The following is a 24,106-nucleotide window of genomic DNA, read 5'->3' on the forward strand; positions in this document are numbered from 1 at the left end:
CAATAATATCTCTTAACAACGAACACCAATAATTGTTAACTGTCCGTTGTAGAGAGGTGTCCACTAATGGGAGGTGTAAATTTTACTATAGGTTTTGTTACGTTCCTACAAAAATGTTCGTTGTGAAGAGGTGTCCGTTATTCGGAGGTGTCCATTATTGGAAGGTTTAACTGTACTGTCACGAATTTTACAGATATCAACATGATCATAAAATTAAACGAATTAAAAACAACTAAAACTGTACAAAACATATTTAATCAATGTAACATACATTCTTAACTTATTCAAGAATATTTGTAAAAATTACTTTTTTGTTATTTCAAATTTGAAAATATTTGGTGAATAGTTTATAGAATAATGCTTAAAATTATTTACTTACTTAAAATTACCTATCTTTCATTAGTGAACATCTCTCTACAACGAAAAATTAAAGATTTCTGGTGTCCGTTGTTGAGAGGTTTTACACAGAGTAAATTGAGAGAACTAACAAGTTTTTAAACCTGCCTTTTTACTAGCTATTTTTTTTAAATCAACTAACTTTGTTTTTGCTGCCTCCAAAAATTTGCTATTCTGGGCTATAACGAATAATATCCTACTGAATTAGGACTTAAAAACCATTTGTAACATATTAATTTCGAATTCCATTATTATTATTATTATTATTTATGCTACAATGACTAAAAATTTAGTTATAATTGTGTAAACTAAAGTATTAAAATCTACAAGAAGAAAACAAGAAAAAAAAAATGTCAAAATATTACATTTCCACAGCTTTGCAAAAGATATTTAAGATAGCGAGCCATACGCAAATCTTCGTGATTTTGTCTAAAGCTGCTTGTGGGGCGGTAGTTAGTTGCTGTACCGTCAAAGTCAGAATCTTATGAGAGAATAAGGTTGTCTTTATTATCTTTAAGCTAGACTTCAGCAGTCCAAAAAGTTGTTCAAAGAATGTAACTTTATCGACTACAACATGTTGTGGCTTAACCATGTCAATTTATTAATAGCGAATTGTTTAAAAACGCATGAAAATCTTGCGGCTCGTAAACCGCCTTGCGGCTTTGCGTTTTGGTCCAGTTCCCAGATACCTTGGCAGGCTCTTGCACTTCCACATCGCATAAATCTGGCATTAATTTGGCAAAAATTCGGTCTTTTGGCTGGCAATAAAATCGATAAGCCCCAACATTGTAGAATAATTTGGGCGTTTTATAGCGGCGTAAATTCCGCATTTGCTAGGAGCTCGTTTCATTTATAGGTGGACTGTGTGACCATGTAACGAGGTCCACAACGTGTGACGGGTCGCACCCCCGATCAGGGCTCGCACAAAAGAGCCATCCGTCCATGAAATTCGATGAAATGTGACGGATCGCACACACATGTGACCACGCGACCAATCAACCGATTTTTTCCACGGCCAAAGAAAAAAATCTCTTTTCGGTGGAGTGTTTTAATGAAAAGTGGCGGTTGCAGAGACCCCGCTGCAAAGTTTTGATACGTGTGCGTCGAACTGTGAACGCATAAAAGGGCTGCGACATAAACACTCTCGCCGACAGCCCCCATTAATCATACGCGGACTCGGGGGGCCAAATACGAGCCCGATCGACTCATACACGGGGAATCACAGCTGTTACTCGCCCTATTGTACCGACTTAGCTAAATATATAGGGTGAGATCTACGATTTATGCCCCGATATTGATTTATCACAACCCTCGACACAATGAGACGATGAAACGAACAAACAATGCCACCACGACCGGGTTTAAAGCCAGAAATAATACACTATCTAGAGTGCTGCACTTGCAAAAAACTCTCCGAATGTAACGAAAAGTACGCCTTCCTTTTGGTTTCCAACCATTGACACACCGTATCGGTGTTTTTCCCATATGGCGTCTAATTTGAAAAATAGCTACTGGTAGTACTACCAGTTCGTAGAGTTTGGGGTAAAAAAAGAGGTGTTTATAGCAATAATTGGTTTATTTTAGTATTTGCTAGATCTTTATAAAGGAGCACGTTGTTTGTACAAAAATATCTAAAGTCTCTAGTACCTATAGTACCTGCTATCACAATTGCGGTACTCTTTAAAATCTCGAAGAACTAACACAATTTACACGCTTTCTCGCACTGTACATATTTACAATAAATTAGTCTATTTACACACTTTACACAATATTGCATCTAACCGACAACTACCCCAAGTACCCTTAGTACGGCCTCCACACACTTTTCGTCGCCGTAATTTCCTGCTGGTGATGAATCTTCGTATTGGGACTCTTCTCCTCGGCCAAACTCTTGATACTCCTCGAACTTGGAGCTTTCAGCTCGTTTTTCTTCAACTCCTTGTCTTGCACAGTGGAGTCAGGTTGGACTTCTTGCAAGATAAGGTTGGCAGGTTTGATTGGAACGAAGGCCGATTTGACCACGTCGATGTCTTCGTCGTCCGAGTTTTCCGAAGTGGATTGATCGACAGTTGAGTGGATTTTCGTCTCTTGGGCGGTGGGACTTTGGCTGTTGGACACTGGCGATATCCGAAGACTTAGCTGGTCCATGGGGCCCACCGAAGGGCGCAGGAGTGGAGAGTCGCTGAGAGAGAGCTGGGGGAGGATGCCGTTCGGGGGGAGGAAGTTGTGCGGGGGGTGGAACTGCGGCTGAGGGGGGAGGTAGAACTCGCCGTTGGTGGGGGGCAGTTGAGTAGCACCTGCAACAAAAAAAAAACAGGTTGAAAATCAAATTATTAACATATATTTTTTTATATTCACAATCGTATTACGAGCAAAACTTGAAGTATTCGATAAACAAATCATAATACAGTAAATTGTCCGTTGTAAAGAGGTGTCCGCTGTTCGGAGGTGTCTATTAAAAAAGATTTCACAGTAATACAAGGAGCTTAAGAAACAGTATTTCGTTGTTGAAAAGCAAAATTTTGAAAAAATTCTAAAGTTATAACCATATTATTTCATAAAATTTTGATTAATTATTACGAATAAGTTAGCCAAAATCTTTTAGTCTCACGTAAGATAATGAGCAAACACAGACTCGGCTGTCGCCTCGAACTGACGATATTGTCTGTTATTTGCTTCATATTGGCCTTGCAATTTTATTAACTGTAACAAAGTGGTTTCTATCTGGCATAATTATTTATTAATTTTGAAGTTGGAAAGTTAATTTTGCTTAAACATCTCTCTTTAGAAAGAAATTGGTACAAAAATTCTGTATGTGTTGTTTGTTAAATAAACACCGATTAATAATAAGCCATTCATTTTAATTTTGCGGAAGTAAAGAGAAGTAGGTTTTCAGTGTTATAGGTAATCCCTGATTAATATTTCCAGTTTAAAGGCATTGGCAATTAATAAAAAAGATTTATCTTGAATGATAGTACTGAAGACGCTTATTACAGAAGTGAAAATCATTTCTCTGTACCTGTTTTCTAACTCAAGTTATTTCGTTTTAAGTTTGAAATTGTGACGTCATAACTGCCTATCGAGCATTTGGTTCAATATTAAGATCAAATGGATTTAGGCTTTTAAAAGACACTAACAGAAGACAAAATTTAAACAGAAATTAGTCGAAAAAATAGTTAATTTTTAATATTGTAGAAGATTCATCATTTTGTGGTATTTGTACTTGAAAATATATTTGTTTGATTCGTCGAAGATGGTATACAGGAGAAGAGAAATAAAACCATTAATTTCGTCGCGACGTTTCGATACCTTTGATGTATCTTCATTAGGCTACAATTTAGGCGTTTAGTTATTAGTTTAGTTATCCAACAATATAATAATTAAACGCCCAAATTGTAGCCTGATGAAGATACAATAAAGGTATCGAAACGTCGCTGTGGAAGATCTTTGAAAAATGTTCAAATATTTGTCAGATTTTTGGTGATTGAGAGTGAGCGTTCAGTGATAGAGTAATAAGAAGATTCTGTGATGAAAGGCGGGTGTGACGTCACGATTCCTTTCTTTCTAAGCGGTTATCTCGCTTGTTTTTCATCATAGAAAATTAAAAAAAAACTGCTGGTATAGAACGAGCGATATTTTCAGTTTACGTTAAAAAATAAAACATAATTAAGCTTAATTTATGTATTAAGTCAAATAAGAATAAATCATTATTAGTTCTGTGTACAAAATAACATATTACGAGGTATTAGAACCACTCTTATTATTTTAAAATATTTTTGCTTATGACTATTTTTTATAAAACTTCCTACGAAAATTATTACTAAAGACTGAATTTTCTCACAGTTATTGTTATTACTAAAATCAGATGCAAAAACTGAGACAATAAGCAAACTCACCATTTTCTTTTTGCAAAGCTAAATAAAATAACTATTTTATTCGGAAACTATGATTTGTAAAGCTCATGACTTTCAATTTTTTAACAAACAATGAAGCCACTTAAAAAAATGGTCGCTCAGAAGACTGTTACAACTTTCCAAAATATAGTTTTTCGGAAATATTTCAAAACTGACAGTTAAAAATTTTATTTTTTTTATGAAAAAAGCTTAAGAACTTTTAAATAATATAGTATCGTTAAATAATAGAGCATGATTGTTGTTTCCTTACCTTTAATAAGTGAGGCATGTAGATTGGTTTGCGTGGGCACATTCGTCCTGGCCCTGAAGTAATCCGGCCACGTATAGCTCATGTATGCCGCATCCAGCCATCCCGGATTCAACAAAAAGGGGTTGAATCCAGCGGGCATTCCGGGCAAGCCGTACCCATACTGGTAATCTGTAAAAAATCGTAAATTTTCGGTTAGTAAACATCGCTTTTGCAATCAACACGCGGGGGGTGTTTACACAACGGTTTTATTCTTGGCTTTATTCCTCTACTAAATTTACCCGAATCTGTAGCATATGCCCTATAAAACTGATTTAAATGTTTGAATTCGATTGCGATAAACATAAAAAGTTTTACGTTGTTGACTATACTTAATATGCCGACAAACCAAGAAAGTCGTTACTCGTTTTATTTGTTTACTTGAGCCATATGTTGATGGAAGGTTTTACGCGCTTATGGCTGTTTATTAAACACTGAATGTTTGTCACGGTTTCGTACTTACTTGACTTGGTCCGGGGCTCCCGGGGCCCGTCCACGGTCACCTTGATGGCCTTGTTGTAGGTGGCGATCTGGTAGTAGGGCTCCGAGCTGATGGTGATGGTGAGGGTGAAGCTCTTCCCGCGACCGCTTCGCCCCACGAACCGCAAATCGTTGAACTTGGCCACTTGGTTCTTCATCACCGCCGTGCAGTTCCGCAGCTCGGCGCAGTAGTTCTCGTCGTTGCCCGCCTTCAGGGTGACCGTGGTGCCGTCGCGGACCTCGTCGAGGGCCACCACCTTGAAGGCGATGGGCAGGCTCTTGTTGCTCCTCCAGTGCGAGGGCAGCACGCTGCAGAGCACGGCCGGGCTGCCCGTCTGCACCAGCTCGCCGTGGTACTCCTGGAGGGTCTCTTGCAGGCTGGCGTACATGTCCATGATCGACGGCTGCTGGGCGTTGATGGGCAAATGCATGGGTGCACGACACTCACGAACCACACACTCTATTTTTAAAAACGCTGCTGCACTTTTGGTCGCCGGTGTTGGACTGAATTTGAAACTTTTTCGTTTGTTCGGCCGATATTAGCACCCCCGCTCCTGCTGCTGAAGGAGGGTAGTTTTTATGGAGCATAAATAGGTACGGTGAATGAAAGAGAGCGATGTGATTTGTCGCCTTATAATGGGCGATAGAAAGGGACAGATGTGACCCTTGCTGGGGTCCGACTTTTATAAAACGGGAGACAGAGACGGATTCACGCCGATTTACACCAAAGGCAAAGGACAGACGACGTCTTGTTGACTGGAAGAAAGAGAAAAAATATGGGGGTTGCGTGCACGAAAGTGAGAGGTGCTACAGTTTTGCATTTGACAGAGATCAAAGTATCGCTTACATTTGTTGAAGTGAGACGTACAATTTGATACATTGAGTGAGCATAATGCAGGACCGGGCTCGCGCCCACCGCAACGTCCACACCACGGCAAACACTCCAAGTTTAACAAATTATTAAAGAAAAGACATAAGTTATGTATAAACTATAGAACATCTCCTAATACTAGAAAATATATAAAAAATATATTAAAACAAAAAATACAGCGTGTTTACATACAAAAATCGCAGAACACTGGTTTAAAAAAATACACAATTAAATATTTAATTTTTGGAAACCCTTGCAATAGTTGACAAACTAATCATTATCTCATTATTACTCATAAATTGCTGTTTTTCACAAACAATTTTGATGTGTTCTATCAAGAGACGGAATAAATGTGTGTCTAATCTGTCTAACTCAATAGTTAACTAACCAAAAACGAGGCTATTTTTTAAAGGGGTGAACAAACTCGAGAAGACTATTCAATTTGTCAAAGTTTGTAATCAAGTTAGTGTTGGAATATGCATTGTTGATTGCATTTTACAGGCGCAGGCCTCGTAAAATTACGTAAAACACCCTGTATATACATTTTCGAAAAATGTACATAGTGAGTATATAAAATTAAAAATCGCATATCTACAATGTTCCACTAATTTTTATATTCTAATATGAACGCCGTAAATTTAATCCCCAATTAAATGCGTGATTGGCTGATCACGTGAGCAAATCTAGCCAATCAGATGCTCTCACTCCCGAAATTAGTATTTTTTATTTTATTTTATTTTTCCAAATTATAAATTTGGTTGTAATTTTTTGTGTTATTCCGGGCCTGGGCGGCAAATGAGGTGATGAAGAAAGCTAGTTGGGTTTTGTTGAGGTGTAACCGGGATAGAGTGCGAGAGACGGGCGATGCGCTTCTGTTTGTGCGAGAGGGAGACAGTTTCGGTTAGGTGACGTTGGTAGGAGTGAGACGCTATATAGCCAATCCCAGACGTGGTTTTTGAGGCCTAGCCGTGGTTAGTCCCTCCCCTGACATGCCACACACCAAGCCACCCCCTCATCCCCACTCCACTCATCTACTTTCAGCTGTTTTCAGACGCAAGCGACTAGATTCCAGACGACGTTGTGAGCGTATTGTTTGGCGTTTGCTCGCAGGATAAGACGCCAAATGTGCCGATTTCTCCACTGATGCGAATTTGTTTTTTTGGTAGGGTTTATGGGAGGGGGGTTAATCGATAGGGAGCGGATTTATTTGAATAAAGCGGGGGGTGAGTGTTTTTTATGGGGAAGATTTCGGAGTAAAACACCCTTAATACACGCTTACTAATAAACGACATGCTGCAATCCGAACCGGCGGGGCATAAATCAATGCCTCATCTAAAGCAACGCTTGCACATGACGGGGGTTAATGTTTTACACGCGTGTTATTGCGCTTCATATTGAATTTTTGCGATTCTTCGAGGGAGCTGTTTAAGGAACGGGGAACACTGAGGTGCGAAATGGGCAAAAATAAATTAGGGGAAAGTGAGAAGACAATAAAAGCTATTTTCAGAATGGTTTGTTTTTACCTTGGATTTCACGTTTATGATGTGTAATTAATTCGACTGAAGCATAAAAATTTAAACACTTAATTAAGCGGGAAACGGCCTTTGAAAAATATAAAATAGCTAAATTAAAACGGCCATTAACGAGAAAAGTGTGCAAAACTACTGAACTGAAAATAGAGTTCCACAAAAAAATACTTTATTTACATATTCTTCTTTATTTTTTATAACTAATAAAAATCAATAAAAAATCGTGGTCTGGCGTTATGAAGAGTCGTGAAGTTTTTATGAAAAAATTGAAATTTCATCTGTTGCTAGACTGGCGTGTATTTTTACAATTTTTTTAGTTGGCGTGGTGTTGGGAAGTGTTCAACTGTTCACTTCCGGATTTGCCTCGCCCTCGTTTCGCGTCTCTCCAATTTGGAAAAAGCCTTGTTTTTCATTGTCCCACCGCCCCTTGTTCCGTTAATTACTCGCCATCATCTTACCTCCGACATTAGTAAAATTGCAGCGCTTTTTCCGGTTGCACCGGAAAAAAACCCTGTCACACGCAAAAACTCCGTCGGAATATTTCATGCGTCTCCGGAAGGAGATCTGTTAAGTTGGTGGAGCCTCCGCCTCCGGAGAGATCGCAAGCTCTGTCAGATAATTAATTCATGTTTCTACCCAAGTTGGAGAGGCTTTCGATCATCCAAACTAAACAACTAATTCGCAAGATGAGAAGGGGGTGGTTATAGTAGTTTATCCCCTTTCTGTTCTCCGATCTGTTGCTTCTGGAATATTACGGATTGTCTTGGGCTGGATTAGCCGGGTTTTTTATGGGAATAACGTATCGAATAAACTCTCGGTGTACCAAAATGAATCAATTCCCGCTTGAGGATCGCAATCTCGTGATCAATGGGGGACGACACAGCCGTGATACCTCCGCAGCCGCATTGTTACACTAAACTGGTGCCTTATCTTCGCATTTATCAACGAACATCCTTGAGGATGCTCTCAGACGGAGCAGCGGCACCAAATCGGTCGGCACACAAATAACGGCCTCCTGAATCGAACAACGAAACTGAGATTTTCTCTGACGTTTCATCAATTATTAGTTGATTAATTTATGTCTGAGGGAAATTCCAATCGTTAAAATTTTTCGTAAAAAACAGTTTTATGATGGTTTAAAAGAGTGCTATAAAATGGTTCTTAAAACATTTTTGAATAATATTTTTATCTTAACAACACCTACAGCTAGTTTTTTACTTAAAACCAAAAAAGGGCACCAATTGTCAAGTGTACTCTCTGAGAACTTTATGAAACAGATTAGTTTTATTAAAATAGTTGTAAAATGGTTTTAAAACAAGCTCAGAATCTTATAAAACCTGATAGAGCATCGGGATTAAAAAGGGAGTTATGAGAGGTGTAATAAAGATAAAAATATAGATAATTTAGTTTTAAAATTTGTATCTTTGTTTCAATATTCTGTTATAAGAAATATAAGAAATATAAGAAATATAAGAAATATAAGAAATATAAGAAATATAAGAAATATAAGAAATATAAGAAATATAAAAAATATAAGAAATATAAGAAATATAAGAAATATAAAAAATATAAGAAATATAAAAAATATAAGAAATATAAGAAATATAAGAAATATAAGCAATATAAGCAATATAAGCAATATAAGAAATATAAAAAATATAAAAAATATAAAAATATAAGAAAAATGTTTAAACGATGGCCAGTTTTCTAGGATTTTTTATCACCAAGTTAAACAGCAGTATAAATATGGCTACTTTGACGTATATTTTTTGACATATTGAATGTTTAAAAGTATATCTGCTATTTACAATTATATTTATAAGAATATTAGCTCTCAATAAATGTCAATATATTTTAGGTAAGTATAACTGACTTTTATAAAAACCCTATAAAACAGCAGACTATGACAAAGCACTTTAACTTAATAAAAACTATAAGTATTTAAATAAATAAAAAATAAAAAAGTAGGTGAGTTAGTTTAATTTTTAACTAAAGGTGAGTATTTGCTGAGATAATTAAATACCTTAGAGTAATCGTTTAAATACAACTAGCTCTAATTATTTTTGTAAAAAATATATATTTTCATGCAACAAATACAACTACATAAGAGTACTATAAAACTCGTTACGACTATCGTAAGAATTTATAGTTCTTATACAATGTGTGTTAGAATGATGCTCATCTAGTCGTCTGTGAATTTCTCATGTAAGATCAGAAAATGCCGCTTTATACAACTAATGACAGGCATTTAGACATCAAATATTATCATTCACCATTTATTAAGTCTTCAATTCGGATCTTGGGAAGTAGTAATTATTTGCCCACCACTTGGGTACGCCACTGTGTCGGTCGCTTACATAATCTTCTCTCATGTTTTAAAAAAGTTTTAATTACACATTAAAAAATAGTTAATTATCGTTTATGTGCTTTAATTATTCCATAATTTTCCGCGCCTAATTTATTCATAAACTAAACCGCCTTAATAAGTATGAATTTTAACAACGTATCTCATTAATTAAATAAAACGAGATAGAACTTTTGGTTGCCACTGCTAGGAAACAATCGCGTCTTTATCTATGCCACTTGATCTCGGGGTAATGCTGCATAGTTCTTTATACATACTGAACGGTTCGGATCGATGTGTACCATACTTGCCTGTATTTTCCTTCGAGCTATATGACAAATAGGTATGAGATAATTACTCAAGAAGAACCCCAAGGTCGGCAGAGTAATAAATGACTACACCTGTTGAGGAAAATGTTGGAATGTTAAAATTGACGTCAACAAGGTTAAATAAAGTCACGGATGTTACGGAAGAGTTTATTCAAGTTGCTAGTAGGGCACCACAATAAACAAATTAAACCAGGACAGAGTTCAAACCAGATAGCGATTTACATAATATTGTTTATTTTGTTTGTGTTTTAATTAAGGCGCACGCCACTGTCTTCCCTCCACCACAACACGCATCTTCGTTTAGTTCTTAAAAATCGTCCGAATGGTTCGCATCATGTCACTGCTCAAGCCCTCGATCCTCCTCCTTTGTGTCCTTCCTCTAGTAATAAGCAAAGGACTCCACGAGGAGTTCTCCTGGACTCGGATCAACTACGTCTGGCCTGGACAGGACTCCTCCTCCTCCTCCCCTATCGACATCCCTAAACCCGACCCCATCGCATTCCCTGGAAGCACCAACAACAACCAAAGGCACACCACCAGGAGACCTGGACGCACCACTCGCCGAACAACCCAAAGACCTGACACCAATCCTGACTATGTTTACGGTGAGTTTTCGATAATTTTTTCAAGTTATCAGTCGAGGTCATTGCAGAAAACAATATCCCGATGGGTGCTAATCTTTGGAGAGATAAGTTGTTTGTGACGGTGCCTCGGAGGCGGGTTGGGGTGCCATCAACTGTCAACTTCGTCTGGGCGAACAGTAGCCAAAGGCACAATGTACCATTGATCCCTTATCCCGACTGGACCACCAATACTTTGCGGGATTCGCGGGATTCCCGGGATGATGGTTATCGGTTCGTTTCGGTTTATCGGGTGGCTGTGGATTCGTGCGACCGCTTATGGTTTGTCGATACTGGACTTATTGAAACTCCAGGTGATTGATTTTTTGCGTTGGTAACAATTTGGTAATTAAGCTTGAAGGCAACCCGCAACAAATCCAACCAACTGCCTTGGTCCTCATGGATTTGAAAACCGACAAAATCCTCCAGTACTACCAGTTCCCGGCAAACCTCCTCCGGAACACGTCAAACCTGGCCAGTTTGACCATTGATATCACTAACAATAACTGTCGGGACGCTTTTGCCTACATCCCAGATGTTGGGGGTTACGGTTTAGTTGTTTACAGTTTGAGGCAAAATAAGGCTTGGAGGGTGAACCATAATTATTTCTATCTCGAGAACACTGTTGGGGAATTTTCGATCGGAGGACATGAGTTTCAATGGAATGATGGGATTTTCAGTATTGCCATCACCGATGTTAAATCTGATGGGTTCAGAGATGCTTATTTTCATTCTATGGCTGGGGTTAATTTGTATAAAGTTTCGACCAGGATTTTGAAAAATGAGGATTTGGCCACGAGGTCGTACCACGGCAGCGATTTTAAGGTAGGTGTTGGTACTACAGTGGAGTCCCGTTATAACGAACTCCGAAATGCTCAAAATCGGTTCGTTAAATCCGAAGTTGCTATGAGCGGTATTTTTTATAAAACAAAATAAATACGTTTCTACAAAAATGTCCGTTGTGAAGAGGTGTCCGTTGTTCGGAGGTGTCCATTAACAAAAGTTTTACTGTATCTATTTTAAAAAAACATGATTTTTTTGGAAAACAGTAATATGTATACTGTGTGAATTTTATACAGGGTGTTCAAAAACCGGCGCACCAACTCAATGGTATGTATAGAGAAATGCATACTTATAAAGTTAAAAATAGGAAAAAGATCTATCTGTTAAAAAAATTTTAAATAAATTGAATAAAAAAATAAATTAAATGAATTTTAAATAAATGATATGTGGTTTCTTAGGAAATAATACCCAGTGTTGGCATATTTAAAAATTTAGATTTTTTTATTAATTTTTATTTTTTTTAATTCAAAAAAAAACTGGTAGGGACTAATAGTAAATTTAAAAATAATAATTTATTATTGTTTTAGAAAACGATTTCTTAGTGTGAAACATAAAACCAGTAAAAAATAATAAAAACTGAAGAAGTTAAGAAAGTAAGTTTATAGCTCCTGATTTTTTTAAATATGATTTTCGGAATTTTTTTCAAGATTTTTTCTGTAATCTACACTTGCTTATCTTTTGAGCACTCTGTAGTTGTGCAAATATTGTAAAAGGTAATAATAGAGCTTAAAACTCATTATCTGAGTATTCACAGTTTCTGAGATATAGAATTTTCGTCGGCGAATAAATTTGGGACCAAGAAAAGTTTTTTTAGTTCTTTAAAATCTATAACATTGAGTTAAAATTAACAAAAACAGCCACAGAAAAACAAGTCCTCCGATCAAAAAAAAATTACCGACATTTTTTTGGCAAAGGTTGAATTTCATTTGCTCAAATGTCACCGCTTTTAGTAAACTTTGAAAAAAGTTATCAAAAGACGCAAACCTAGTTGATATTGCGGTTTTTGACAAATTTTTGGACACTTCATATTTCAAAACCCAGTAAGACTAGTAAAAGATCAGGTAAAGCAAAGTTGATTTATTTTAACTTTCCCTAAGTTCTACTACAGTAAAACCTCTTAGCAACGAACACCGATAAGAAATCTTTAATTGTCCGGTGTAGAGAGGTGTCCACTAATGGGAGTTTGAAAATTTTAATACAGGTTGTGGTTGTGGTGTCCGTTATTCAGAGCTGTCCGTTAAGGAAAGTTTTCCTGTATTACAAAATTTTTGCACAACTATCAAATTCACTTTAATTATGTTCAAAAATTCACGTATTTGTGTGTTTAAATGTTTATGGAAAAATTTTCGGTGCTTGAAAAATAGTACGTTATTGTCGGTTTGTTATAACCGGAGTTCACTGTATTTTGGCAGACGAGTTAATTGTTTTTTCAGATTGTTGGAAACAAAGGTGAGCTTTCTCAAACTTCCTCGTCTGATTTGCACCAAGGCAAAGGAGTGTTGTTTCTGGGTTTGGTGAATCAGAACGCCTTGGGTTGCTGGAACATCCACAAGCCCCTGAGTGATATTTCCGTGGTGCAGAGAAGTGACGAGAAGATGATCTACCCAAGTGATGTGAAAATAGTGGACGATAAGATCGTCGTATTGACCAACACCATGCCGGTGTTTCTCTACGGAAGGCTTGATTACGACAGGACGAACTTCCGAGTGTGGGTGGAGACGGTGGAGACGGCCATCCGAGGCACAAAATGCGAGTCTTCAAGAGGCGGATCGCACTATTAATGCATGCTGTTTTTTACTGTAGTTCCAGTCTATTGTATCATTGTCTTTGTGATAATAAAGCTTCTTTTGTCCCATAAATCGCGAATTCATTGGTGTAGTTTAGTGAACGATATCCGATCACCATAAAACTGTCTCTATCTTATTCGATTCCGGTAAAACCTCAGTAAAACAGTGCACCGTCTGCGAAATCTGCTCGTATATCGCGCGCCAATCTTGATCCTGGCTTTTGGCTTACCAGAAATCGCGCCCGGAATGGATTCCGGATCTTTCAATCCGGTCAAAATACCTTGACCGGAGGCGACATCACGTGCTTCAAACAATGAAACACGACCGGACCGAGTGCAAATATTGACAGGTCCGGTAATGAACGGATCCGGTGGCCGGCTCTTAGTGCCTGGCTGTCAAACGTCGTAATCAAACATCGTGATTTTGTGTTATGCAAACGAGCACAGCGAAGGGAAAAAACGGGAAAAGGGAGGAAGGATAATAATAAATGAACGAGTCCTCGACAGACATCACTCTCTCAGACCATTACCTAAACGGAAGTGCGCCTTTATGTGTGGGTGTTCGTGCTAACCTGCGCTTCCGGCTGCGCCCATGTGCGCTCACTATCATTAACATCGTATCACTCATGCCCACGATTTTTACCTAATTTATTTAAGCGCAATTATTAGCTCGTTACGGCGGGGCGAGCGCGCAGATAAACGACTACAATGCGAGCCGGTCTACAGCGAAAAAGTGGCTGATTGACGGGCCAAGGGGGCAACTGGGACCCTGATTGACCCACAACTTAAACACGCTAAAATCGAAAAATGTGGGAACAAAATTGTCAAACATATTTTTTGAATAACTTAAAATTACTATGGCCTATATTTTAGGCAATTTTATTATTATTATTATTATTATTATTATTATTATTATTATTATTATTATTATTATTATTATTATTATTATTATTATTATTATTATTATTATTATTATTATTATTATTATTATTATTATTATTATTATTATTATTATTATTATTATTATTTTAAATAATCAGTAGTTTTCACGTTTTCAGTGTGTCACTTCATTTTAAGAAGTTCTTAAGATTTTCCAATTTTTGGCTGAAACTATTTTATTAAAACTTTTTTAAAGAAATCCAAACTTATAAACTTTTATTTTTATAAATTTTTTATAAAATAATAAATAAAAATTATTTATTATACCCATAGTATAAGCTCCATTAAGTGATTACCCTACTATATCCAGGTAAATAAACGACAAAAAAATTGCACACACTATCTTAAAGAGTAAACAACTTGGATCTTGATTAAGATTTTAAGAGCCGGTTTATAAAAGTTTCATTAAATTTTAATTCGTTGTTAAAAGTTAACAACGCAAATGAAATTTAATTCGAGATTAATAAATGTCATACTTAATTCAAAGGAGTTTAATTCTGGATTAAATCTTAATTTCGCTTTCTGTAAACCGGCCCTTAAAGTCAGTTTACAGAAGCGCCTTTAACTTAATTCGCATTTAAGTGATTAACTGATCACGTGACCAAACTGAACTAATTTGATTGGTGTTTTTGCGTAATTAACTTTTAACAACATTTAATAAAGCTTTCTATAAACTGGTCCTTAAAGTTTGAGCGTAAGTTGCAAAAACTAACGACCGGTTAGCATTAATTGAATTCGCAATTAAATGTGTGATTAACTGATCAAGTGGCCAAATTAAACAAACGTGATTTAAAAAAGAAGTATAATAAATGTTTTTACTTACCTAAATAATCGCATATTTTATATATTGAGCTGTAATTTTTTGTTTTAAGTTTTATATATTATTTGGGTTTTATCAAAAAGTATAAGTAGATTAAAATTGTGTAAATATTTTTTGTTAAAACTTTTTTGTGGCGAGTCAGTTTTATAAATGTTTCAAAATCTTTTTTATAAGAAAACAGTTAGTCGTTTAAAATTTTTTGTACAGTCAGGAAAGTATCAGTCCTTTTTGTTGTAGATTTCGCCATTGAAAAAATAGAATCTGCCATCAATAGAAGTGTACAGAGAGAGCGATAGACATTTATACTGTAGTACCATAATGTAATATTATATATTATATATTATATATTATATATTATATATTATATATTATATATTATATATTATATATTATATATTATATATTATATATTATATATTATATATACAATTTGTAATAATACCATAATAAAAAAATATAAAGCTATAATTGGTTTCCTTCATATTGTGCTTATTTTGAAGAAATAAAAGAAAGAAAAGAAATTAAAACGTTGCAATTACAGATTTGCTAAGACGTCATAGAAACAGTCACAAAGTAGTTATATTAACGTAAATAAACTTTCTCATTTTGGTAATATAAGTAGTCGTTATTTACGTTGTAATTGAAAGTAACCAAAACCAAAAAAATGCGGTTTTATCTTCTAAAATTAGTAAAAAATACAATACAAGCTCCTTGAGTGAACATTCCTTGTAGCTTATTTTTATGCTCAATATTTTGGTTTGAGTTTTTTTTCTATTTGATCACTTTTTTTCGTTTGTGTGTTAAGAACAAATTTTGCAATTAGGGTTAATAATAATGCTTTTTTTATTTTTATTTCCAATTTAATAAAGACATATTGGAATTGGAGTGTTTTAAGAGAAAAATAACAATAATAATAAAAATATAAAATAAAAATAAACAATATAAAAATATAAAAAAAACAATATAAAACAAAATAAAACAATATAAAAATATAAAATAAAAAAAACAATAAAAATAAAAATAATAATAAAAAAATAATATAACATTATGTTATAAAATAAATAAAGATGTAAGCTTTTGCCCGATGGAAATCCGTGTGGAAAATTAATAAACATGAGGGTCGAAATATCAAACAAATATGAAAAAAAAAATGAAAAAGTGCATTGGAAGGAGATCACATAAGTTTAAAAAAAATAAAACCAAAAACCCTAAGTGGACCCAAACCCTTATAGCGTGTGACAAAATTTGAACTTGAAGAGAAAAAAATCGGGATCTCATTAAGCACCTCCTATTTCTGTGAAAAATTGACTGCCAAGTCAATACGAGAGCCATCTCGTACATTCTTAAAAAAAAGTTAAACAGTCAAAGTGAATAAATATTTCTGTATAATTTTTTGAGCTTTTTTGTGGACGCCTCGTGTAAAAATGGGGCCAGTGGTTGCTTTACAGCCCCAAATAAATGCAAATCTGGGTGCCACTTTCCAACCGCATCTCCAATAAATCGTCGGATTTTTCCTGGGCACCCTTTTGTGGTGGAATTATATTGTTTTATAATGTAATAAAGTTATATTGGTACCGGTCAGTGTTGAAAACGGCTCTGGGTTTATTTTCGGCACAACTCAAACGATCCTAACAATACACAGCCATTCACCGCACTTTCGCCTCTACGTACCCCCAAATACAGGCCCGATTGTTAACAATTGACACAATAGTTACCTACTACCAAAACTAAAGGGCTTGCGGCATTTTCTTTTATGAACATTCCGCTACTGTGGACCGCCGTCTCTCCCCGAGAATGGGCTTCGTTCAATCGCCAGCGCTTTAAAATAGTCACAGTCTCGCCCCGGCAGGGACCAAACCCAAATAAAAATCCGATTCAATAACATAAAGTAAGCAAACATTCCTATTTGAAACTGGAGTAGCGGAAGACTTGTTTCAATATTTACTCTGACTTGATTTATTCTTTAAGTATCAACCGGTTTTGTGTTTCCATTAAAAATGGAAAATGCGCGAGATTGAGCTTCGATCCGGAGGCGCGAAAGGGTGGTGATGACTCTTCAGGACCGTATTAGTTTTATTCGCGTCAAGTGGGCACACGATGTTTACACTTCTGCACATGGCCGACCAATTCAAATCCGAAATATAATAACAGCCCTCGAGTTTTCACGCTTGGCTGTTCGGACATAAGCAAAACGGTTGAGTTTCGATGTTTCCTGCATTCTTTTCAAGTCGAGTGATGTCCTCAGATGTTTAATCTATTGTCGCTTTTTTAACGTAAGCCAAAAGTTGGGATCGCCGATTTCGACCATTGTGTCCGGATTTTGTGATCTTGCTGTTTGTTTAGGGTTATTGGTGCAAGGACGAGAGGCACATTGAATGGATTTATGGTGCCTTTTATCCCAAGGATGCTCCAAAATAATTGGAATAATAGCTGGATAAGACGAGATGTTTGCGTTTTTCGAGACGAAATGAGTCGTGAATCGGGACTGTTTGTTCTGGTACCCGAAGAATAGTGGAGAAGTAGGCTGATATTTACGCGAGGATTTTGCTTTCATGCAGCTGATCAAGCCTAAAATTGACTACGCACGCTTAAATAATAATAATAATAATAACAACCAGTCTTTATTTGAATTCACAATTACAAGACAAATAAATTTACAAAAAAAACTGAAGAAGAATAATAGAAAATAAAGCAAGAAGTAAAAAACAAAAACCAAAGGAATTTTGAAAAAACCTAGAGATCAGAAAAATGTGCTTCACCAAGAGATTTTCTTTAAGCAAATGACAAGATTTGTGTTATTTTATCGTATTGTAAGAGAGAGATTTTTCAAATGTTGCGCAAAGCGCAAATGTTGCGAAATTTTACGCAAAGAAACTTGATGGCAACTGTTTCTTAAAAGTAATAGTTCAAGGAGATAGGGTGTTTATAAATAAACAGTTATACAGGGTGAGTCAATAGTGGGTTATTTCGACACGTCTTCAGATGCAACCAAAAATACTAACTGCACATACCATCTGAACAGTTAGTTTCATTTTTAAAAACATTAATTGAGTGAATATTAGTTTTTTATCTTTTAAATGATAATAGTCCATAATGAAATTTACCAAAACTGTCAGAGAATGCCCAGAATAATGTAATTGTGGATTAATTTTTTTTTTTGTTAACGATTACCGATCTAGTCACCTGGTGTCAGAATTATTGGTTGCATATTAAAATAATTTGGAAGTAACTTACTATTGACTCACCCTGTATATTTGGTCTACAGGCAGCAACCAAGTTTCTTAAGTTATAAATAAAACAAACACACGAATTTTGTATTTTTTGAAATTGATATTTAGAACAATAGTATAAACATTAATAATACAGGGTGAGTCAATAGTGGATTATTTCTGTTTTTTTTTTAATATACAGCTAGTAATACTAAAATAATACTGATTTCAGATGACCAGATCGGTAATCGTAAAAAAATCAAAATTAATCTACGATTACATTGTTCTAAGTATTGTCAAATCTGTCTTGACAGTTTGACTAAAAATTTTATTATGGACTATTATTAAAATGTTTTTTAATCAATGTTTTTAAAAATCAAACGAAGTATCCAATTGGTAAGTGCAAATAGTATTTTTTATTTTGGTTGCGTCTTAGGACATGTCAGAAATAACCCACTATTGACTCACTCTGTAGATAATGAGACCATAGTTAATAAGGTTGAAAAACACGAATAATCCGCAAAGTTATTTTCCAAGTTCAAAATATTGTATAAAAAAATATAACATTGTATGATCTTTTTACAATCACGTTAAAATATTCTCTGAATCGTATAATATAATTCCAAGATTTTTGACGTTATTGGAGGCATCTATTTGTATTTTTAAAATTAATTTTCAATTTTATTTTTGTGTTTCGTGTGGAAATACAAATTGACAAACATTTGCTCAAGCCAATACTTTTAGAAAATAAACAAAAATATTTAAATTTTGATTAATAAAATTGCAAGCACGTCCACATCATTGTGAGATAAATGATAATGTAACTGCCTATCATCTAAAAAGGCAAAAATATTTACGTAATTTACGGATTCCAACACTTTTGCGCTGTAAATTAAAAATAGAAGCGGTCCCAAAATTGAGCCCTGTGGAACACCGGATGTAATATTCCAGTAAGCTCAACAGTAATCATCAAGAATAATTACCAGGGCTGTAATAGTACTATAATTTTTTCAATGCCCTGATTGTTTATTAGAAACTATAAGCTCTTTTTTTACCAAATTATTTTTTTTTAAAGTATAAATTACATTAGCTATTATTTTTTCGAAATGCATAAATAATTTATAATAAGTGATTTTGAGACACCAGAATTAATAACAACTCCTGGGCTATTAAAAAAAATTAAATCGCGTCGACCTGACTTTTTTCATTAATTTATTAGTTTTTTTCGATGGCGTTCTGCGGCCGTGGAGTCGTTTAATTATCCATCTGAATGTTAGTTTGGGTAAAATCGGTGGTTAGCCAGCCGCCAAATGGCTTATTCTCGTCAGTTTAATGGTCCGAATAACGAAACGCCGCGCTTGTAAATAATAATTAGTAATTTTTGGGCTTTCCGTCTCCGGTTGTAGCCCGTTGACCCATTTCCAGGATCCTGGCATTAATTTAAGAGACACGTCCGCCCAATGGACATATGGTAAAGGGTTGTAAACGTCCGAAATCATTTATTACCATTTAATTGGGTTTAATTGGGCTCAACGTTCGCCTTTTTCCCCATCTGTTCCATCCGCTTTAAAAAGCAGTGATCTTTTTCGGAAATTCGCGCACATTTCTAATCGAACTTTCTAAATCTATCAGCCGAAAGACTGCAGAAAGGGCGAATATGTCAGTTCAGGTTTACCAATCGCCATCCATATTCCCCTAGGTGTCAGGGCACACCACTCCGGCCGCTTCTCATTAAAACACTGTCCAAGCTGCAATTAGTTTCACGGACTACAAATTGCGTTATTCGTCTTTGCCATTCCGCAGTTTAAATCGTTTTACGTCGACGGCCGCTGATCGATTCTTTGCAGTCTTATGTGCGATGCGATGGGGTTTTTGAGCCCGTGCCGGTGGGCGTCGCGACGCATTTTGCATCCGGAAGGGCGCTGCGGTGGGTAACTGGCCAGCGTGCCCTCATTAGCGTGCAAAACTCCGGGCTGTACAGCTACGCTCATGCGTTTCCGGACGCATTCTCTATCAAAAGTCCGGGAGCTTTTTGCGAAAAAAATTCTTAAGGTGTGGGAAAGCTCCAATGTCCAGCTGGAAATGAGCATGTCGCGCGTCAATTTTTCCTTTGACACGGTCGTCGTTTTTTGGGGTTGGTGGTCGTTATCGATGTTTTTAGTGGAATTGCATGTCCGGTTAATAATGGATGGCGCGTTTTAAAGCGTTGGATATTTTAGAGAACTTTAGTGTGATTTTGTGTTATTTTGGTTTTATTTACCGAGCTAACTCTGCTTAATATTCATGCGGTTTACTGTAATTTGTGTTGACGGTCTCTTGTCATCCGTGATATTCGTCCGCATGGGCCTGCCTTAACTATCGGCCCGTTCCATTAATTATTAAAACTAATTTACATTTCTGTTATGAGCGCCAGAAATAAATAAATAAATCGGCAATCGATCACGGGAGCAACTTGCCATTAAAATTGCACATTACATGTCTAACAATCATTTTCGTGTTTCTCACTTGGTAGCCCTTCGTTGGTATTGTTCATTCATTGTTGGAATCTTCTGCTTCGGTGGGTCTGTTGTGCACTTGGAGAGACGCACCCTTAGTGAGAACTGAAGGAACAGGGGCCACCGTGGAATATTTACATCTACATTTCATCACATTAACATTCATTACTGAAGATGTCAGTCAAACCGAGATATTATTCTATAACTGTCTCGTTGAATTCGTGCACGCTTGGCGGCACTTTCGCGAGATGAAACACCTTGTGCGACTTGCTCAGTGCTACATAAGAAGAACCAAAAAATCAGTTTTTAATTATAATGTTATTCAGAATAAATAAAATTAGACCACAACTATATTAATTACATTATGGAAAATATTCTGTTTTTTTAGGAGCTGATTAAAAAATAAGTCGTTTTGTTACTATGGTTTTTTGCTAAACGACATTAAAGACATTCGCAAATTAGATTACCTATTTTACGTTTTAATAAAAATTGAAAATATTTGTTTTATCCGGCTCGAGGAACCATATTAAGAGTCAGGAAGCACTAACTTGTCTACGGTTTGGTCAATACTCTGCGTAAGAAGGATTAAACAGTGGATTTTTTTATATTTTTTTATAATTATTGCTTCGAAAGTAAGAAATCGTGACGTCACAACCGCCTTTCATTAGAGAACTCTCTTATAATTCAATATTTTCTCAGTTTCCCAAAAATTAATATAATTACAAAAAAATTAGAATAATAAATTTAAACAAATTTATAAAAAAGAAAATTATGTAAAAAAGACAGAAAATGTATTGACAATAATTACAACTAAATCGCTTTATTTTTTTGTTTTTGCTTTAATTTATAAGAGGCGATTGTTTTTTTGCTTATTTTAAAAAATTACAACAAAAATAATATAATAATTATTAATTTCGCAAAATATAGGGCGTTTCATTTACAAAATATATAAATTTGCACTGCAACAATTTTTGAGTAATTTTGTATAATTATAATTAAATTAAATTTAAGTTTATTCACCATTCTAAAAAATTTTGGTAGCCCCCCCAAAATTAATTTTTGGATCCGCTTTTAAGTACTACTCATGCTCTTAAAAAAATTAGAAAAAATATAAATCTATGCAAATGAATGCAATTCTTAAATTAATATCTAGTAGACTATGTTATTATGCGTAAAATTAAACGATTATTTTTCCGAACAAAATTAGAAATAATTCAGCTAAGCCATACAAACAAACTTTTATTTCGAATAACGTATACAATGTGTTTTTAAATGATTCTCATCTAGTAGTCTATGAATTTCCCATGTCATATCAGAAATGCCGCTTTATAGAATTAATGACAGGCATTTAGACACCGAATTAACTCTTCAATTCCGAAATAAACTTTGACAATAAAAGTGTTTTCTTACACAGTGTAACAATTTAGTTGCATTTTTACGAAATTTTTAAAATTAATTAATTGACAATTTGTAATTTTCACAACTGACAGTTTTGACATTTATTGACAGAGAAATCAGGTAAGCAAAGCGGCACAAATTTTTTTACATGTAAACTAGTTTCAAAGTTAACTAGATGAGAATCATTTTAAAACACATTGTACTATTTTATACGCAAACGTAATTATTCAGATAAATTAATAAAAAACCAAAGTGATTTTCTAAATTTAAATACATTGCTACTGTTTTTGCTACAATTCCAAAGAAATGGAAACCTATGATCTGACCTGACTTGACTTGACCTCTTTGACGCACTTCAAATTTTGGTATAAAAGACACATAATGTCAGATATTTATAATATTTTTTCTTGCAAAGTGTGAGATACGTTGGTAAAAATTGGTAAAAGTAACAGTACTATATATTTTTTATATATATTCTATATGTACTTATATTCTGTGACGACAGCGTAAACATTTATCTGTGACATTCAGTTATAAGTTTATAACAGTTGTCGCTCTTGTGACGTTTGTAGATAAAACTCATTTTTTATTTGTACATTTGTTTACAAAAATTGTAACTAAACATGAGCTACTTTTCAAAGTTTTTCAGTCAAGTTCAAAGAAAAAAAATGACAAAAGGGAGAAATAAATTAATATACAGGGTGACTCACATAATTTACAACGCAATACATGGGTATTCTAATATAGACTATTTTTTTATTAATTATAATTTATTATTATTATTATTATTTATTTTTTATTATTTTAGTAGTAGACATAGAACGCAAAACTTATAAAGCACCGTCGGTGGGAAATTTTGTCCCTTTCAGCCGTTGAATAAATCGCGTTTAAAACTGAAAAAACTGTGCATGATGCGCCATCTGTGCAACGGCAGCGCAACAAGGCACACATGCCATGCATGCTTTCAGGTTCACGTATCGACTGAATTTTTCCGGAGGCGTCTTTTCAGCGGCGCGCTGAAACCTCCACAATGATCGAATTAAATCAATGCTCTCGTACAAAGCACGTGTCGTCATTATTGTCGCATGGACATCTGTCCAAGGGACAAACTAGTTTGCACAGCCTACTTCGCGTTGAATAATATACCGGAACGTGACACATACGTGTTAATTTTTAACACGTGCCTTCTATTTGGACAAGAACGGGCCTATCCGGCCCTGGAACTGTTATCATCGACCATCTGCCGATGCCCGAAATCAAACAAAATAAATAAATTCCGGGTCAAGTATAAATCACGCCCACGCTGACCATTAATCATCGTTTTATGTTGGCCACCCTGCGTTGATTATTTTGTAACGGGAGCATGCCGAGTTCCGTTTACACTTTGCACGGAACTTCCGGTATTTCGATGGGTGGTCGAGGGCGATACTTCTAAGGTGATGCGCTTCCGACTCGGCGTGGAACAGATGGCGGGGTTGTGATAGTTTGGTTTTCGATTTGATGATTAGTGGGGTTGGTACGGCTGGAAAATTAGCCGACTTTTGATAAATTGCGACGAGTCTCATGGGCCATTTATTTTAGTTGTGAAATGTGTCATTTTTAGCTTAAGTTTGCTTTGCCGCCTGTTGAACCCGTGACAAATTGGGTTTTAACGAATTGCTGTGTTTTGCTTTATTGACCCCTTGTGGAGGATCTTCACGCTCGTGTGAGGGTTTCACAAACGTTTAACCATTTTTTAATTTTTTTCAAAATTATTTCATGAAAAAAAATATTTACAATATAAAAAACCTACAGACTTCTTAATTTCATTTTAAGGTGACGATGAGTGGATTTTTTTGAAAAAACTC

General features: G+C 35.4%; 2 protein-coding genes across 2 annotated transcripts; one reads left to right on the top strand and one right to left on the bottom strand.

The window, feature by feature from the left end:
• Positions 1 to 1,953: 1,953 nt before the first annotated feature.
• On the bottom strand, positions 1,954 to 6,020 carry run (runt). The gene is made up of 3 exons (XM_964184.4): positions 5,060 to 6,020; positions 4,561 to 4,728; positions 1,954 to 2,693 (listed from the first exon to the last, which is right to left on the bottom strand). Exons 1-3 carry the CDS (start codon positions 5,505 to 5,507, stop codon positions 2,200 to 2,202), a joined length of 1,110 nt encoding a protein of 369 aa, XP_969277.1. The 5' UTR covers positions 5,508 to 6,020; the 3' UTR covers positions 1,954 to 2,199.
• A 4,444-nt stretch (positions 6,021 to 10,464) lies between these two features.
• Y-f (yellow-f) lies at positions 10,465 to 13,471 on the top strand. The gene is given in 4 exon segments (NM_001168308.1): positions 10,465 to 10,754; positions 10,802 to 11,083; positions 11,131 to 11,594; positions 13,046 to 13,471. Coding segments are annotated over 4 exon segments (1,377 nt in total). The 5' UTR covers positions 10,465 to 10,471; the 3' UTR covers positions 13,394 to 13,471.
• Positions 13,472 to 24,106: the final 10,635 nt, after the last annotated feature.

Source organism: Tribolium castaneum, chromosome 6 (assembly GCF_031307605.1).
Source record: "Tribolium castaneum strain GA2 chromosome 6, icTriCast1.1, whole genome shotgun sequence".
In the NCBI taxonomy this organism is placed as follows: Eukaryota; Metazoa; Arthropoda; class Insecta; order Coleoptera; family Tenebrionidae; genus Tribolium; species Tribolium castaneum.

What these genes read in the sequence shown, in the direction of transcription:
- run (XM_964184.4), bottom strand. Translation starts at nt 5,507, where the DNA reads ATGCATTTGCCCATCAACGCCCAGCAGCCGTCGATCATGGACATGTAC. An exon ending in GGAGCCCCGGACCAAGTCAA is followed by an intron (nt 4,729 to 5,059) that starts GTAAGTACGAAA and finishes GATTTTTTACAG; the next exon opens with ATTACCAGTATGGGTACGGC. An exon ending in ACATGCCTCACTTATTAAAG is followed by an intron (nt 2,694 to 4,560) that starts GTAAGGAAACAA and finishes TTTTTGTTGCAG; the next exon opens with GTGCTACTCAACTGCCCCCC.